This window comes from Oncorhynchus clarkii, chromosome 12, assembly GCF_045791955.1.
Source record: "Oncorhynchus clarkii lewisi isolate Uvic-CL-2024 chromosome 12, UVic_Ocla_1.0, whole genome shotgun sequence".
In the NCBI taxonomy this organism is placed as follows: domain Eukaryota; kingdom Metazoa; phylum Chordata; class Actinopteri; order Salmoniformes; family Salmonidae; genus Oncorhynchus; species Oncorhynchus clarkii.
Genome location: NC_092158.1, coordinates 31,868,057 through 31,883,722, shown reverse-complemented (window position 1 = coordinate 31,883,722; position 15,666 = coordinate 31,868,057). Strand labels below are relative to the sequence as shown.

The 15,666-nt window shown below is 43.5% G+C and overlaps 1 protein-coding gene across 2 annotated transcripts in view; it reads right to left on the bottom strand.

The window, feature by feature from the left end:
- Positions 1-15,666, bottom strand: part of LOC139421995 (calmodulin regulator protein PCP4-like) — a 28,843-nt gene that overhangs the window by 3,038 nt on the left and 10,139 nt on the right. For both annotated transcript variants that reach the window (XM_071173139.1, XM_071173138.1), the window contains exon 2: positions 1,356-1,404. In XM_071173139.1, coding sequence (XP_071029240.1) covers positions 1,356-1,404 — 49 coding nt within the window. The remainder of the gene's footprint in view (positions 1-1,355; positions 1,405-15,666) is intronic.

Below are 15,666 nucleotides of genomic sequence, written 5' to 3'. Positions count from 1 at the left end.
GACTGAATGTGAGATTGTGGTAATAGATCATTCACTCATGTTACTAGAGCAGGCATGGGATGCCATTGTCAGTCTTTACATTATTATAGGTCCCTATGGTACATGTATTCTATCAACTTAAACTTAGGCAATAAAATATAACCAAACTGGACCAATACAAGTTGATTAGGTTACTAACAAAAATAAAAAGGTGAAAACAATCAAATGGAAATCGACAAATGACAAATAAACGTAATTCAATCAAATTCAATTGACAGGAGTATGGTATTTGTGTGGCTTTTACCTTTGGATTAAACTGAATAACAATGCAACTCATCGTCCAACCAGTTGAGACTAAAATCCATATGAACACCAGGTCTTACTCTTTATACTGTCATCAGTGGTTCCAGAAGGGTGGAGAGGAGGCTCACGGCCACCCTGTTATGCTGAAGGAAGGATCAATTTAATGTGCAGAATGGCCAAATGAACCCTTTTAAAAGTGATTGGCTATCATTAACCTGCCGGCTTCATTGTGTTTTAGGATGAGATTCCAGGGATGGGGGGGGAGGACATAGTATATGTTACATCAATTGATTATATTGTGTATTGTTTAAAAACTTAATAGGATCAATTATTGGCTCTGTCTATACATATAGACTACATGAAGTAGGAGGTTTCACCTTCTAGTGTACAATATGACTATCAAATACCAAAGTCAGGGAATAATCTTGGGGAATAATCAATTATTTGATCAAGAATCTATTTGAAGTAGGACTTTTAATTAAATGTATCCTGTAGTCACATTCACTTTACCTGAATGACTGAATTCTACACTTAATGTCATTTATAGATATCAAAGGATCCTCCAAAGTATTGCAAGCCTAAGTTTGACGTCTCTAACTCTGAGGATTTGAATGTCATTATCATGACAACAATACCATGCCCCAGCTTGGAAAGTAGGTCTTTCTGTGAATTTCAGGCATGAATGTACCCAAGGTAGATTGTCTTTATTTCTATAATGGCATATTTTCTTTCATAAAAAAACACAGAGAGTTAGTCAAGACAAATTATCTGTTGAGTTATGAGACATCTCTGATTCTCTGTTTTTGCTGTTTTTGGACATTCTGCTCTCCATGAGTAGAACTGCAGACTGTGGACTCTCACTCAATGTGTTCTATGACTCTCACTCAATGTGTTCTATGACTCTCACTCAATGTGTTCTATGACTCTCAAGCAATGTGGTCACATGAACCAACATGGATGGCGTTTTCGGAATTTCACAAGATGATTTTTAAAAGCAGGATATTAGTTAGTTACAGCAGGCCTAATATGTTGTGTATTTTGTAATATTTTTCCTGTATAAATCCTGTACACACCTTGTCCAGCAGGTTTGCTGTTTCCACTCATGGCTCCAGATCCTTGTCTCTGCAAAGGAAGAGATAGCGAGGGATCAATATTCCAATATTCACTACTTTACATATGGGGAAAAACTTAGAGGTAGACCAGTAGCCAGAAGGTCTCGGGCCGTTTGTGTACATACATGCGTTCATGTGTGAGCTTCTGCTGAGACTTCTGCTCCGTGGAGGAAGCCCACACTCCCCATCCTGCACATCACATCCCTACCTGAGTTATTAATACAGTGCTTTCAATGAATTTAAACACAGCAGATGAGCTTTGATGCCAGATAGGCGGCTGAGGAGGGAAATCACAACAACAAAAAATGTTGGTGTCCTCAGTTCTCCTATAGAAGGGGAAGGAAGGAGAACTAATTTCAAAGCTTTGCCATCTGTCTCACTGTTAGTGTGGAAAAACTCCCAAGGATTCACTAAGGTGATGGGATGGCATCCTTGTTAGGTCTCATCTGTCTGTGTTATACTCTGTCACATGGGGTGAGGTTGATACTGGGGTTCACCAGAGGTTACTAACACCCTCCCTTACTCTCTCCATCCCATTTTCTCTCCCCCTCACTCCATCTCTACCTTTCTTTTCCTCTCCCCCACCTTCTTCTTCTCTCTTCCTCTCTCCCTGCACCCTGCAGCTCTCAACAAACAATGCCTGAGCAGACAGGGGCCATGGCTCCGGACCCAGAGAGAGAAAGAAAGAAAGAGAGAGAGAGAGAGAGAGAGAGAGAGAGAGAGAGAGAGAGAGAGAGAGAGAGAGAGAGAGAGAGAGAGAGAGAAAGAGAGAGAAGCAGAGGAGGGATGGGAAGCTAATCCAAGTTCAAAGGAATATAACACTCCTCCATATCAGGCCACATTAGAGCCATGAAATGAACTTCTACAGCCCAGACCAGCACTCCAGCGCAGTGCCACACAAGACATTACGCATGGCAGTCTATCCTCTATGTAGGGAAACACTGTCAAGGAGTACCGTAGGCAACACTAGGTAGGAACATAGGAATCCACTGAACAGGTATACAAACAACACAACGGACAAGACATCCTATAGGACAACACCTCCAAAGACTGCCATGCAAGATACTGTAATACAGACAACTACAGTGAAACAACACACACACACACACACACACACAAGCTCAAAAGTTTACATTATGAGTTGGTATTTCCCAACTGGAAAGGAGAGGATACCTTTATTGCTTTTCCACTGGTGCTGCTGTGATACAGTAGAGAAGCTCAGCACATAGAGTGGTTAAAGAGGTTAATGAAGAAACAGTAATCGCTATCTAATCTGCTCTAATCTTTGTGTTGTTGATTGTTGTCATTGGTGACCCTGTAATTGTTTAATGGTTGTTTTCTCTTTAATGACACGCAAGCAACGGCCAACAGATGTGAAAGGGAACAGCTGTGATGAAAACCATCAACATGAAGGATGGTTTCTCCTAGTCTTCATCAGTTTGAGGAAAATCCCTGATTTAGGGTCGCATCAGCTCTGTGAACGCACCCCCAGTCTCTACACACTCCTCCCTCTCTCACTTCTCTTCCTCCTCCTCCCTCTCCCTGTGATCCTTCTCTCTGCCTGGATATGGTTAGAGCTTACATAACCAGGCTGGTCATAACGTTCAGGAAGATTACTCTGAACACACGGGCACATTTTCCACATTACTCCTCTTTGCTCTTTTTTTCTCTCCAATGAGTCCTTTATCTCGCCCTCTTTCAGCTCTATCTTTGTTTTACAGCGCCTAATAAAATGTGCCCCAAAAAAATTCTACATTTGCATGAGGCTTTAGAAACCATGAGTGAATTCCAAATGAGACTTTTGTCACGGCTGCCTGATTCTCACGTTCCCTCTCTACTCTCACTTCTGCTTGGCTCCTTGATGCTTATCGTTCCCGCACTCGCTCATGCAAGTTTAGCAGCTATTGCCAAAGTCCTGCCAGCAACATCATCAACAAGCCATTCAAAACATTATGTATTCTATATTATACATAATTATGGGTCACATGCTCAGTGTGGTGTGGCGGCTTTCCACACTGAGCATTTCATTAGGCGCAACAAAGTGTGGGCCGTTGTCTGTGCTGAGTGTCAGATGAAGTGATGAAGCTGTAACAGTCTGTTAACTAATAGGGTTACACATGGAGCACAGTCCCTATCTGAGCCACTTTACTAGAATACTGTAGAGGATTGAGCGGGCACAACAATAACATCCTCACACACCCTCTGCCTATCTCTCTCTCTCTCAAGCATGCAGAGGAGCAACATTTGAGGATCTAGATTAGCATAACAACGTGGTCCGTTAGGCTCTTTTGCTGTTGTAACTCTGTGGGTTGGCATCATTAGTCCACCAATAGAGTAGCATGTGGATACAAAGTGAACTTGCCGTGTAAGCAGAAAGCATCTTCCATAAAAGAGGAGATAAAGCAGTGGATCATGAATATTTGGTGAATGATGTCGATGCTTCAGGGTTTGGGGAGATGTGAACTGCCTTACTTGTCTTTTTGGGTGAAACTAATGCAAAAAAACAGTTTTTGCATTTTATAGCCAAGATAAAAAAATACCCACAAATACCCATCATTTGTGACTGGCAAGAGTCCCACCACAATACATGGAGACATTGACATGATCTGCACAAACAGAGTTATTAGCATTTTGTCTCATGAAAGAAGGCTTGAATTAATATGTATGTCTGAATGAATGAATGAATGAATGAGGGACACAATGTGCACTGCCAGTTTGGCATGGAGGAGAGACCAGCAGATTTGTCACGCACCTGCAACCCTGTCTCTGGAAGACCTCAGCATCCACACACGCACGCACATACACACTCACACAAATGCTCTCTAACTCTCTCTTCCACTTCCTGAAAATCCCCTATCTTTGCAGTGAAGTGTGAGCAGGGACCGTCTTCAGAACCTCCTGCTTTATTTCTGATTATATACACTACCGTTCAAAAGTTTAGGGTCACTTAGAAATGTCCATGTTTTTGAAAGAAAAACTTTTTTTTTGTCTATTAAAATAACATCAAATTGCTCAGAAATAGTGTAATGTTGGAAATTACTTTTGTAGCTGGAAACAGCAGATTTTTTATTGAATATCTACAGTACATAGATGTACAGAGGACAATTATCAGCAACCATCACTCCTGTGTTCCAATGGCACATTGTGTTAGCTAATCCAAGATTATCATTTAAACGGCTAATTGATCATTAGAAAACCCTTTTGCAATTATGTTAGCACAGCTAAAAACTGTTGTATTTCAATTTATGCTCAGCCGTGCCTCGCAAGTGCTACACCAACTGATCTATTTTGTTATCAAAGCTCGAGTTTTGAAATATAATATGGTCTGAGAAGAACAATATTGGCAGGCCAGGCATATGCTGTGATAATGTAATGAGCATACTGCACAAACCTCATTCCTACAGAACTGTTTTTATTAGGTTAAAAACATTTAAGCCATGGCCGGCTTGCTTTTGACCGCCAAAGTGATCTTGACTCAGAAAAGGTTGGCGACCACTGGTATAGATAAAGGTGAGGAGACATGTTTACGAAGGATTTTTAAGCCTTGATACAATCGAGAAATGGATTGTGTATGTGTGCCATTCAGATGGTGAATGGGCAAGACAAAGGTTTTAAGTGCCTTTGGATGGATTATGGTAGTAGGTGTCAGGTGCACTGGTTTGTGTAAAGAACTGCAACACTGCTGTGTTTTTCACACTCAACAGTTTCCCGTGTGTATCAAGAATGGTCCACCACCCAAAGGACATCCAGCCATCTTGACACAAAATGTGGGAACATGGGCCAGCATCCCTGTGGAATGCTTTCGACATCCTATAGAGTCCATGCCCGGACGAATTGAGGCTGTTCTGAGGGCAAAAGGGGGGGGGGTGTTCCTAATGTTTGGTATACTCAGTGTAGAATGCAGTGTATGTTACTGATAGGAGAGCCTGCATATGAGAGGTAGATTGTAACCACAGATTTAGAGCTAAGTGTGTTTATATGAGTGTACCCTCCACTTCATTTCTGATTGTGTAACTAATATCCCAAACTAGAGATGGGGGCAATGTGTACTGTCCCCTGGCAGGCTTCAGTCCAGGAGGTCTGCACTACAGTGTGTCCTGCTTCAGCTCAGCACAGTTCAGCCTGGTTGGGCCCATGGACAGCACAGCTCACACAGCAGCCATGGAAAACACTACATTAGGTTGGCCACTGAGAGATGCCAAAACAGATGGCTCCCAATGTTGGAATACTTGTTTGGTGTGGCCCGCGAGTGAGCGAGAGTGGGTGTGTGCGCATGTGTGGGTGTGTGAGTTTGTGTGCTTTGTGAGTCCAACTCATGCCAGACCTAAATACAACCTGAAACTCAGATGTGTGAGGGTATGTACAAATCTTTATATTTAGTTGCGTGTGAACGTGTGCGTGGGTATGTGTGTGCGCCAGTGTGTGTCTGTTACACGCTGGCATGCCTCGGTTCCATCACACCTCGTCCCAATACATCTGAGCCTCTCCTCCACTCCTTTCCTCCCCTATCTGCTCTCCTCTCCTCTGCTCTCCTCTACTGGGCTTAATTTCATTAACCCACAGACCTATCATGAAGGATGACCTTGTCTCCACCTCATTTCATCTTTACTGATAGATGTGTTCCTGACACAAGAGAGCCTAGGACACACAAAGAGTAATGACCGGAGTATCTTCCATCAGAGTAATGAATGAATGGTGCTGTGGTGAAAAACATAGGAACACAGCAATGAGAGACAGATTAACAAAGCTTTTACACAACCTAACCTTTGCACACTCAAATTTCAATCCAAAATGCTTATGATCATTTTTCAGAAATGTTGGTAAATGAGCTTTAATTGTTTAAAGAAATTATGAAAAAGATTGGTGCTTTTTCTAATCATGGCCTGGGGTTGTTCAACGACAGACATGTATTTATTTAAAAACTTTTATTTAGAGAGACAATTAATCATGTTTTCTTTGCACACACAGAAAAATATATGTTTTATTGTCACATACACTGGATAGGTGCAGTGAAATATGTTATTTTACAGGGTCTGCCATAGTAGTACAGCACCTCTGGAGGGAATTAGGGTTAAGTGCCTTGCTCAAAAGCACATCAACATATTTTCTTCCACCTTGGGTATTCAAACCAGCAACCTTTCGGTTACTGTACCAACACTCTAACAGCGAGGCTACCTGCCACCCCCTGCTATAGCGCTTAGCAAAAAAGAACACACATTTTCATACACATCTAAAAGCTACGAATTCAAAATATGACAACAGTAATATTTTACACACACACGAAGGAACCCACATTTATTTGAAGAGTTTATTTCCAAAACGCTATAATCATAAATTTTTCACACACACACACAAAACGTTCCTTTTTCAGGACACTGTCTTTCAAAGATAACCCAAATAACTTCACAGATCTTCATTGTAAAGTTGTAAAGTTTCCCATGCTGAACCATAAACAATTAATGAACTTGCACCTGTGGAACAGTCGTTAAGACACTAACAGCTTACAGACGGTAGGCAATTAAGGTCACAGTTATGAAAACTTAGGACACTAAAGAGGCTTTCTACTGACTCTGAAAAACACCAAAAGAAAGATGCCCAGGTTCCCTGCTCATCTGCGTGAATGTGCCTTAGGCATGCTGCAAGGAGGCATGAGGACTGCAGATGTGGCCAGGGCAATACATTTCAATGTCCGTACTGTGAGACACCTAAAACAGCGCTACAGGGAGATAGAACGGACAGCTGATCGTCCTGGCAGTGGCAGACCACGTGTAACAACACCTGCACAGGATCGGTACATCCGAACAGCACACCTGAGGGACAGGTACAGGATGGCAACAACAGCTGCCCGAGTTACACCAAGAATGCACAATCCCTCCATCACTGCTCAGACTGTCTGCAATAGGCTGAGAGAGGCTGGACTGAGGGCTTGTAGGCCTGTTGTAAGGCAGGTCTTCACCAGACATCACCGGCAACGATGTTGCCTATGGGCACAAACCCACCGCTGCTGGACCAGACAGGACTGGCAAAAAGTGCCCTTCTCTGACGAGTCGCGGTTTTGTCTCAATAGGGGTGATGGTCGCATTTGATTTATTGTCAAAGGAATGAGCGTTACACCGAGGCCTATACTCTGGAGCGGGATCGATTTGGAGGTGGAGGATCCGTCATGGTTTGGGGCGGTGTGTAACAGCATCATCGAACTGAGCTTGTTGTCATTGCAGGCAATCTCAACGCTGTGCATTACAGGGAAGACATCCTCCTCCCTCATGTGGCACCCTTCCTGCAGGCTCATCCTGACTTGACCCTCCAGCATGACAATGCCACCAGCCATACTGCTCGGTCTGTGCGTGATTTCCTGCGAGACAGGAATGTCAGTGTTCTGCCATGGCCAGCGAAGAGCCCGGATCTCAATCCCATTAAGCACATTTGGGACCTGTTGGATCGGAGGGTGAGGGCTAGGGCCATTCCCCACAGAAATGTCCGGGAACTTGCAGGTGCCTTGGTGGAAGAGTGGGGTAACATCTCACAGCAAGAACTGGAAAATTTGCAGCTGGTGGCCACACCAGATACTGACTGTTACTTTTGATTTTGACCCCCCTTTGTTCAGGGACACATTATTCTATTTCTGTTAGTCAAATGTCTGTGGAACTTGTTCAGTTTATGTCTCAGTTGTTAAATCTTGTTATGTTCATACAACTATTTACACATGTTAAATTTGCTGAAAATAAACGCAGTTGACAGTGAGAGGACGTTTCTTTTTTTGCTGAGTTTATATACACACTTTTAGAACCACATATACCAAGCTCATGCTTATGCAACAGGCACCACTTTTTAGAGGCTAAAACTTCACAAAAACTTCACATGTAGATACAGTAAAATATGTAAAACTGTACCTATTTATCTTTCTTTTAAAATGTATTTTAAGAGCTTATATCCAAAACGCTATATCTACCGATTTTTCACACATATATCTGGGTCTGGGTCAGAGATTAAGAGATTGCGTTGGCCCCTGACCTCAGTGGCTGGGTCTGTCTGTGGTGAACGCCAGTGGTTGCTGGTCACTCTCCCCGACCATGTCGTGCCGACAGTCATTCAGGAGCATCATGGTGATACATTGAGACATCTGTCACAACATTATGTCAGACTCTCACTGAACACGCCAACTTGCCGTTCATCATTAAACACTGCACTCAGGCAAAGGCATAAAATACACAAACATAAACACAAGCACGAACTAAAACAGATTCTCATGTTGGGCCACCAAGCAGCACAGCACAGCCATTTCCAGAGATGCCACTGATTAGGAGTAGGAGATTGGAGAAAGAGGAACAACAACAGCAGCCATGGTCCACTCAGTCTATTACATAGTGTTTCACTGAGACTCAGGCAGTAATATGGCCAGTTAAACTGTGAGTGGGCACAGTTACTGCAGGAACTGCAGAGATAACGATTCCATGGTGTTCATTTAGTTCAGTTCAGTCAGTTCCCAGTTGAGACAGGCATCATGGGCACAGCTTGGACTGAGACACTGAGGAGCTGCTTGTCACGTCATGCTCCCAGTCCCATATGTCAAAGCCGGAGAGGAAGCTTAACTAATGGGATGAGGGTGATGATGGTGATGATATTGATAATGATCATTATGTTTCCAGCACATAAGGCTGGTTTTTCCTAGCATGGTTGTGTCATAAGTTGTAGTGAGCACACAGCTCTGAGCTTAGGGAGGTGTTGGTAGATAACTCAGAGCTGTGATTCCTTCTTACACACACACACACACAAAAGACGTAAGCAAGCATAAGACCCTGCCATCCTCTGTCCCTTCTACAGGAGGTAAATTGCTGACGGGTGAGTCGTGAATCCCCAGGGCATGCCCAGCCCAACCTGGTCCTATACTCGCATGCAGAGCTTGGCACGCACCACAGCGCAGTGCGTTTAACCTGGTGCCACCCAAAGGTCTGCACTCAGCACTCCACAGCCCTTCAGCTTGACTCTTCAACCTATCTGTCTACCTGGCAAAGCCACCCCAAACTGTTTCCTCTCACTGTACACCTTAACCCCTTACTAGGGGTAGATGGGAGCCGGGTTACTGTATCTATGAGCCAAACCTCATTGCCTCAAGCTCACATTGATGGTCTGGATATATGGTATAGAGCTGCCTTTATGGCATAGCTAGTACGTAACCTTAACAACGATGTGTTGTTGTGAAATTAAATATCATCAGTAGGCAGATAGAGACATTCTCTTCCTGCTGTTAGTTAATGTATTCATCTCATCTCTCATGACTAAATGGAGTCAAATGTTCTGCTGTAGTTTAAACCTAGATCAGAGCATCACTTCCTGTTTGATGTTAAACATGTATGTTTAACCATTGATATAATTTATTTAATAAAGCACGCCCTCACAATGATGTGATGAAAGGGTGGTGTGGTAGTTAGTAAAATAAATAAATGTCTCCTTGCTGACGTTTCTGGGGCTATTTTGGGTGTTTCTGGCAGCTTGGTCTCTCCAGAGGTTCTCCACACTGCAGTCAGTGTCTATTAACTATTCAACAAGGAGGAGAGGAGACGCTAGGCAAACTAGGACACAGATGACAATGTCGACAACTCAGCCCCAACAAACAGTCCTCAGAAGCACTATCGTTGTGGGGTGTGCAGGGGATGGGAGTCGGGAGCCGGAGTGACAGTGTGGAAGACTGGCTACCACGGCTCAGAGGGATAGGAGGGAGGTGGGAGCTGAAGGGAAGCAGGGTTCAGGTAGGATGGATCCGGCTACTGAGACAGGCTGATTCAGACACTGGACTATGACAGCTATGGTTCATAGCCACCATAACTGTTACCAAAAATGTGCACTCAAGCTTAGTGGATTTTCTGCTGCAAAGCACCCATTGTGATTTGGTACCATACATGGACGCTGAAATTGTATCCACCTAAGCATTGGGCGCTCTCCTAAGCTTATCTATGTACAGGTCCTACTGTGATTTGTATTGTTGTCTGGTAAATTAAATGAACACTGAAATTGGACAAGACAAGAAATAAGCCAGCTGATTGGAGTGAATGTGGACTATTCAAATGAACCATTTTCACCACTGACCAATGGAACCCTCACTGTATTAACCTAAGAATAACCCCTTCTTCACACATTACCAGGTGTCGAAACTCATTAGCATACCGGTACGCCAATGTTCCCTAATCAAAAAGACCTGACACAAGAAGAGTCTCCTTTAAATTAATGCTTTCAAGGCAGAGCTTTAAGCTGAGATGGTCTTTGTCATTATTCCAGGCTCTATGGGATGAAAGGGATCTCCTCAGCTCAGCTGCCAACACATTAGATAACTCTGGCTTTACCATAATTCTGTTTTGTAGCCCGATATCCAGCTTAAAAGCTCCGGACTTGGCAACGTTGGATGGAAATGGGCAAAAATTCAATGCATGCACATACATAAATTATTACTTAGCCTAATAATCGCTGGAATCCTGTCAAGTGTCCATCTACCTTGAAGGGTAGTGCTAGAATGCCTACTCGTTAAGCAGACGCACAGAAGCCAAGTTTAGAGGATAGAGGATGTCCATGTTGGAATGGGATGGCATAATGGTAAAGGTTGTCCTCTCATGCGTTAATGCTCTGGTGTTGGAGGGCACAGTTAAGGCGTTCAACTTTATATTTAAGTCATTCAGCACACATTCTTATCTAGAACAACTTAGAGAAGGGAGTGCATACATTTTCACACGGGTCACCCTTGGGAACCGAACTGGCGTTGCAAGGGCCATGCTCTACCAAGTGAGCCACACAGGCTTGACTCATCCATCTATCCAGAATCTGAAGCTGACATCGTCATTATTAGATACAGACTAGGTCAGCGGTGCCCCTGAGAGAAGGAAAGTTAGGGGACGACCTTGGTGGTAGGAGTGACCGTGGGAGAGACTATTTTGAGATGGCCTCCTCTTCGTGACAGTGTTAAGTGACAGTTGTTGAACTTTAGTTCATTCTCTCCGGCATTGCATTTAGCTGTTTGTTAATATCAGCACAGAAGTCAATTGAGTAGATTCTGCCTCTGCTCTTCACTTTAGACCTGGGAATGTTGCCTATGTTCATTCAGTCTGCACACTGACTGATGTAACAAAGGAGAGTGGAATTTTGCAATGACAATAACAAGGCTTCAGACTTAGGTATGAGCATCATAATTCCAGATACTGTCTGAGTATAATGTAAGTTCTTTATGTTTTTCTTTCCGTTCATACTTTCTGGAAAGTTCAGATTCTGTATTACTGTCTTTGTATAAAAGGTAATTATCATTCCATGCGTTGCCATGGTAAACATTGAAGGACGGAAAATCTTTATGTAGAGACAGACAATCCAGCAAGACATGAATCTCTAATTATAGAAGAAGAGGGACCTAGTGACATGCGAGTGCTGTGCTTCTAGTGGACCACTCATTCGAAGTCGGGTACTTCCATTGACAACCAATCTGCCCTGGCTGCCAGCCCATGATGTGTTAACAGAACCTTCCTTCCCTCACTGACCTGTATGTGTTGTACTAACTACAGTACTCATTATCAGACAGACAGGAAGTAGCAGTTTTTCTCCCTGCTGGAATAACCGGAGCAAAACTAATGATACAACAGCATGGTTTCCCCATAAAAAATTAACACGCATTAGACAGACTCCAGGGCTCTCTCTCTCAGCACACATCCAACAAAGTGCACAACATCTTTCAGCAGCACATCTGTATATACAAGCGTCTCAGAGTAGGAGCGCTGATTTACAGTAGTATCAGTTTTGTCTTTTAGATTCGAATGAATGGACCTGATCCTGGATCAGCACTCCTACTCTGAGATGTTTAATGAATACAGGCCCAGAAATCATGACGGCTGTTGTCTACACTGTATTTCTATTAGGATGAGTAATCATAATGAGAAGTTGATCCAAACAGTCAAACCTGTGCCTCAGTCCTAGCTCGAGGACATGGCTATATGTAGCTGGTTATTATACAGTAAGTGTAATCCTTTGGCATCACATGGAATGTGTTATGAAAGCATCATAAAAACGGGGTACTAGATGTTTAGGCGTTGCTATAAATGCATCGTATTTATGTTACTTTATTGAGATTAATGCTGAATGAGACTAAAACAAATGTCCTGAGACTGACTGTTATGAGAAACTGGAGCTCAGATGCTAACCTCTCTTTATGACTCTCTGAGACATGCAAAACTGGGTTCAAATAGTTTGTTTTCTTTCAATACTTTAGCTGTGCTTGAATGAGTTTGCCAAATATATGGGTCTGGCGCAATGGAACAAATGGAATAGTTCCAAAAGTACATACTTTAGTCCCATCTGGCATACCTGGCAGGCTAAGTCTAACAATCAAAGTATTTGAAAGATCTTAAATACAATTTGAACCCAGGACTGCTTCCATGCTTAAATGTGTCTGCAGTGTAAAGCTTACTACAAGCTCTACGCAGATGCAAGATTCAGAGTGTTGCAATGTCATATTTCTCTTTGCCATGCAAATGAACTGAATCCCCAAAAAACATTTCCACTGCATTTCAGCCCTGCCACAAAAGGACCAGCTGACATCATGTCAGTGATTCTCTCGTTAACACAGGTGTGAGTGTTGACGAGGACAAGGCTGGAGCTCACTATGTCATGCTTACTGAGTTCGAATAACAGACTGGAAGCTTTAAAAGGAGGGTGTTGCTTGGAATCATTGTTCTTCCTCTGTCAACCATGGTTACCTGCAAGGAAACACGTGCCATCATCATTGCTTTGCACTAAAAGGGCTTCACAGGCAAGGATATTGCTGCCAGTAAGATTGCACCTAAATCAACCATTTATCAGATCATCAAGAACTTCAAGGAGAGCGGTTCAATTGTTGTGAAGAAGGCTTCAGGGCGCCCAGGAAAGTCCAGCAAGCGCTAGGAAACTCCTAAAGTTGATTCAGATACAGGATCGGGGCACCACCAGTACAGAGCTTGATAAGGAATGGCAGCAGGCAGGTGTGAGTGCATCTGCACGCACAGTGAGGTGAAGACTTTTGTCAAGAAGGGCAGCCACTTCTCTCCAGGAAAAACATCAGGGACAGACTGATATTAGGCAAAAGGTACAGGGATTGGACTGCTGAGTACTTGGGTAAAGTCATTTTCTCTGATGAATCCCCTTTCCGATTGTTCGGGGCATCCGGAAAAAAGCCTGTCTGGAGAAGACAAGTTGAGCGCTACCATCAGTCCTGTGTCATGCCAACAGTAAAGCATCCTGAGACCGTTCATATGTGGGGTTGGTTCTCAGCCAAGGGAGTAGGCTCACTCACAATTTTACCTAAGAACACAGCCATGAATAAAGAATGGTACCAAACATCCTCCGAGAGCAACTTCTCCCAACCATCCAGGAACAGTTTGGTGACGAACAATGCCTTTTCTAGCATGATGGAGCACCTTGCCATAAGGCAAAAGTGATAACTAAGTGGCTCGGGGAACAAAACATCGATATTTTGGGTCCATGGCCAGGAAACTCCCCAGACCTTAATCCCATTGAGAACTTGTGGTCAATTCTCAAGAGGCGGTTGGACAAACAAAAACCCACAAACTCCAAGCATTGATTGTGCAAGAATGGGCTGCCATCAGTCAGGATAGTCTTGAAAAAGAAGGGTCAACACTGCAAATATTGACTCTTTGCATCAACTTCATGTAATTGTCAATAAAAGCCTTTGACACTTATGAAATGCTTGTAATTATACGTCAGTATTCCATAGTAACATCTGACAAAAATATCTAAAGACACTGAAGCAGCAAACTTTGTGAAAATGTATATTTGTGTCATTCTCAAAACTTTTGGCCACGACTGTACACAAGCAGCATATCAAACTGGGATTATATTTTAAGTTACACTAGCAAGATTAAGTATATTTACCAGGGCATACACTAAATTACTAAAAGTATGTGGACACCTGCTTGGCGAACATCTCAATCCAAAATCACGGGCATTAATATGGAGTTGGTCCCCCCTTTGCTGCTATAAAAGCCTCAACTCTTCTGGGAAGGCTTTCCACTAGATGTTGGAACATTGCTACTTCCATTGAGCCACATGAACATTAGTGAGGTCGGGCACTGATTTTGGGCTATTAGGCCTGGCTCGCAGTCGGTGTTCCAATTCATCACAAAGGTGTTCGATGGGGTTGAGGTCAGGGCTCTGTGCAGGCCAGTCAAATTCTTCCACACCGATCTCGACAAACCATTTCTGTATGGACCTTGCTTTATGCACGGGGGCATTGTCATGCTTAAACAGGAAAGGGCATTCCCCAAACTGTTGCCATAAAGTTGGAATCACAGAATTGTCTAGAAAGTTATTGTATGTTGTAGCCTTAAGATGTCCCTTCACTGGAAGTAAGGGGCCTATCCCAAACCATGAAAAACAGCCCCAGACCATAATTCCTCATCCACCAAACTTTACAGTTGGCACCATGTATTCAGGCAGGTAGCATTCTCCAAACCCATTTCGTCCGTCGTTTCCACTGCTCCAGAGTCCAATGACGGCAAGTTTTACACAACTCCAGTCAACGCTTGGCATTGCGCATGGTGATTTTAGGCTTGTGTGCAGCTGCTCGGCCATGGAAACCCATTTCATGAAGCTCCAGACGAACAGTTCTTGTGCTGGCGTTGCTTCCAGAGGCAATTTGGAACTCGGTAGCCACTTGTTCCTCCTAAACGTTTCCACTTCACAATAACAACACTTACAGGTGACTGGGGCAGCTCTAGCAGGGCAGACATTTGACGAACTGACTTGTTGGAAAGGTGGCACCCTATGACGGTGCCATGTTGAAAGTCACTGAACTCTTCAGTGAGGCCATTCTACTGCCAATGTTTGTCGATGGAGATTGAATGGCTGTGTGCTATTGCCACCTTGACAATGGGTGTTGGACCAGCGACGATATAATGTTACCAAAAGGTGTCCTCTACTCCAAGAATCCCACTCCACCCACCTGCGTGCATGCACATAGATCAACGAAGTGAAACTTGAAGTAACCTTTAATAATTGCTAGAAATTAAATCTGCCTCCTCTCCTTCTCCTGGTGTCTGTCCCCATCCCACACCTCTGATGCTAACCCTATGTTGTGGACCAGGTTATGGGGAGTGCACAGCAGACAGGGATCAGACAATTTAGCTGGATTACAGATCATTTTAGCATAATCTCTGCTCATTGTGAGGGGCGATTAGGGTCAGAGTGTGGCATTGTGATTCACAATGAGTACTGAATCATTCTGAACCAGGACCATGTATCACCAGCG